Consider the following 3,675-nt stretch of genomic DNA (forward strand, 5'->3'; position numbering starts at 1 on the left):
TTGTATCCAATAGCACATTGAGCATTGAGCAAACAACAACATACAAACAACATTTTTCTCAACTCACACATGGAACATCATGTAGGACAAATCAACTTTCCTAACAGCAGTTCACTTTTTCATATCTATTTATGCTTGCTAGTACATAACACTATGGTAATACATCTTCTCGAACGTATAGCAGGATATAAGATGTGTTACACATTTATATGTGAAATAGCTTCTCCTACTGGTGTAGTTCAAGGCACATGGGATCCATAAGCAATGAAGACACATAACCTTTCAGTAGTTCTCCATTAGTGAATTTATCCTGGTGGTTTTCATATGAAACCATAGACATGCGTGCCAAATTAACTACACAATCAAGCACAGATTTTGGGATGTCATTTGACTTAAGGCACTCTTCATTTATAACCTTCCAACCATCTTCAACGTCATTATGGATAAGGTGGTACGCCTCTGCTTGTGAAATGTTATATTGCTTCATGCAACATTCCACAGCTGAGGCAACATGTACTCTTTGTTGCTCAAACTATTAATCAAAGAAAATCCAAAAGTTATTAGGAACATTATAATAGTCAATAACTGTTAATATTAATTAAGCCATATTTGAGTGTATCTTCCACTTTGATGAAAAAATATTATGGATGAAGATATACCCCAAATCCTCATTGTCATTAAAAAAATGAATTAGTACCTTATGTGAGCCCATGTCGTCCAATACTCTACCAATAATTGATACCACTTTAATGATATTTGGATCACTAAAAATCCAATCAAACACATCTTTGTTTGCAAATTCTCCCAAGCCAATAAATGATGTAATGAAAAGAGGGAAACAAGAAGTCAAAATTCCATTAACTTTATATTCATCATATGTTGGAATGTAACCCTCGTGACACCATTTTGCCTCAGCCATGTAGCCTTTTATTAAGTTAAAAACCTACAAGTAAAATAATCAATGTATTATAAGATCAAATGAATCTTGAAAAAGAACTATTCAAGTAATAATATAGAAATATAAATTATCATACAGCTTGTTTAAAATATTGCACTACAAAGCTTGATTTCCCACTCTCCGTTGTCGCCAATTCTATTTCTTCACCCAGTTCTACAACTGTATCAAATACTACTTTCATGCATTGTGGAAGAGATTCAATGGGACTCTTATTCCATCTGAAATTAAAAAAAAAATTAATAAAAAAATTTAAGTGTGAAATCATGAGCTAAAAATCAATCATGTTATTTTTAAGTCCTGTTCCCATTGGATATCATATAAGCTATAATTTGTGAAACGCATCAACCTTTGAATTGCTTCTGTGAATAGCTCAAGTTCTTGAATAGTGCCATAAGCATCATAAGTATCGTCTAGAAGACAAACAACAGCAATCAATTTTCCCACAAACATTCTTGCGAGGCTGTGTTCAGGTTTGTAGGACATAGCCAATGACCAAAGGTAGGCCTCAACCAACCTACCTCTAGCGTAAGGGACCTTAGTCTCAAAGTTTGACTTTTTCCACCACCTATATAAAAAAATAAAATACACCTTAACAATTTAAATATGTTCCATTCTTTATGATGAAAAATCTTTAGTGTGATAGTGTATTTCAATATGAATGTAGTCATGACTAGGGAAAAAAATTCAAGAGACTTACTTGGTGATAGTGCTAATTTCTTTTTGATGTAGTTTTTGAAGAATATTGAAATCTACTTTTGCAAAGGTTAGTAGAGTTTTGTTATGAGATGCATCTTTTTCATAGAGATTCATGTGACACCTTGCCTCGAACCTAATTAAACTCTTGTTAAGAGGTAGTCTTAAGCAGTGATTGATTTGTGCTGCAAGAGATGGGCTTAATTGGTTGGCCAAGGACTTCATGTGAGTATTTGAGAAGTCACATGCTTCCTCCAATATGTCATCTTCGGGAGTTCTTAGATGTGCAGCTTCATACAAGCTACACAACCCTTGAATATCATTAGCAAGTGTTTCACTAAAGTTTCCTTGATCATTTTTGAATTTGTTAAATGCACCTGCTCATTTAATTGAACATAAATAATAAATAATGGCTATTTAATGGATTTTAATTTTGACATATATTTCTCTAGGCATATAATATATACTATCTTCTTATTTAAAATAATATTAATGACAAAGTTCTATACATACTTGATGAAATTTGATATCCTTGCTGTCTAAGCAAACGAAAGAGTAGAGCAAGAGAGTGATGATTGCCATCATCACTGATGGTGTTATTTTTTGTGAAACTGTTGTGAATTTGTTCCAATGCTTGATTGATTTCTTGTTGGAAATGATAGGATACACCGAAACGTTGGACTGAGTCAATCAAGTTTAATTTTTGTATGATATTTTGATCGATTGATGATTGAAACATCGTTTGCACCTCATTCCTTAGTGTTTGAGCTTGCTGCTTCTCGTCATCATTGACTCCCTGCAAATATATAGTAGCATTCAATTAACTGATATTTATAGAGTATTTAATAAAATTTTAAATTTACATTAACAACTATTGAGATTAGAATAATTATATTATACTTCCTCTGAATTTAAATATAAATAACTTTTATGCTAATTAAAAAGTTAATTAATATTATTTAATTTTAATAATTAAAATTTATTTATATTTAAGTATGAAGGAACTAGGAGAATACATATATTTCTTTTGTTATTTCTCTCATAGTTATCCAGTGTCATCTCAAGTCAACTTAATCAGCTAAACTGCGGGACATAAATTGTAGGTATGTAGGATGGACCTCCACATTCGACAATGCGCACTGTCTCTTTCTCATTCGCTTATCTTCTCTTTCCTTTCCATTGGTAAGACTATTATAATTAATTAAGTCTCTTGGGAACTAATAAAAAGACTACATATCTTGCATGGTCGCATATATGAATATAGTACTATAATACAATACCTCAAATTGAGAAGCATATTCAAGGAAAGTATCTCCCCATATGCAAGGAGCAAAACTCACGCAAGGTCGCTTGAGCTGGTCAGATACTGCATGTTGAATTGAGGCAAGTGTTGAAGCTGGAAGGGACATCTTTACAAGGTGCTTTGTATGGAAAAAAGATTTGTTTAATTATTGATGAAACACCCAAACATCTAGTTAGGTATTTATAGCGTATTAGTTTTACGTTGGTTTATTCAAAATCACATTGAAACATCAGTTAACTTAATTTTATGTAAACAGTGTTAACATGACTTTATGTTGGATTCATCTAAAATTAATAAACCATCAGGGCCCAGAGCGACCCCATGATGGCCTTTGTCGGGGTCATGATATGTTCAGAAAAGATTAACATTCACGTTTCCATATATATTTAGAAAAGATTAGCATTCACGTTTCCTCCTGCGCATGCTATGAAGGAAATACATGCACAAGAATGATTATCGTTGTTTAATTTTTAAAAAAAAAAACTGCCTCAGATTAAAAAGTGTTTGTTATTGTTCATCTATCTGTAAATTTTCCGTCGTCTTTGTTAAAAGACAAACCATTAGAGGGTACAATGTTTGTTTTGATCCAAACAAATATACGGCAGTTGGCATTGGACGGTACAATTGTTTGTTTTGATCCAAACAAATATATGCAAGTTGGGAGCACCTCGTGTTACTCATAAGACACAATCGATCGACAGGAGAGATTAATAACCAATTC

The 3,675-nt window shown here is 32.6% G+C and overlaps 1 protein-coding gene across 1 annotated transcript; it reads right to left on the bottom strand.

The window, feature by feature from the left end:
• On the bottom strand, window positions 1-3,107 carry TPS19 (terpene synthase 19). The gene is made up of 7 exons (XM_026125204.2): window positions 2,932-3,107; window positions 2,165-2,447; window positions 1,656-2,028; window positions 1,305-1,523; window positions 1,035-1,176; window positions 698-943; window positions 1-532 (listed from the first exon to the last, which is right to left on the bottom strand). The coding sequence occupies exons 1-7, from the start codon at window positions 3,058-3,060 to the stop codon at window positions 227-229; spliced, it is 1,698 nt and encodes a 565-aa protein (XP_025980989.1). The 5' UTR covers window positions 3,061-3,107; the 3' UTR covers window positions 1-226.
• Between the last annotated feature and the right edge of the window lie 568 nt (window positions 3,108-3,675).

Source organism: Glycine max, chromosome 13 (genome assembly GCF_000004515.6).
Source record: "Glycine max cultivar Williams 82 chromosome 13, Glycine_max_v4.0, whole genome shotgun sequence".
Taxonomy (NCBI): domain Eukaryota; kingdom Viridiplantae; phylum Streptophyta; class Magnoliopsida; order Fabales; family Fabaceae; genus Glycine; species Glycine max.

Bases quoted from the DNA above. Each gene is read 5' to 3' on its own strand.
- TPS19 (XM_026125204.2), bottom strand. From the start codon at position 3,060: ATGTCCCTTCCAGCTTCAACACTTGCCTCAATTCAACATGCAGTATCT. The intron at 944-1,034 runs GTATGATAATTT...TTTTACTTGTAG, and splicing joins TGCAATATTTTAAACAAGCT to GTTTTTAACTTAATAAAAGG. The intron at 533-697 runs GTACTAATTCAT...TTTGATTAATAG, and splicing joins ACGACATGGGCTCACATAAG to TTTGAGCAACAAAGAGTACA.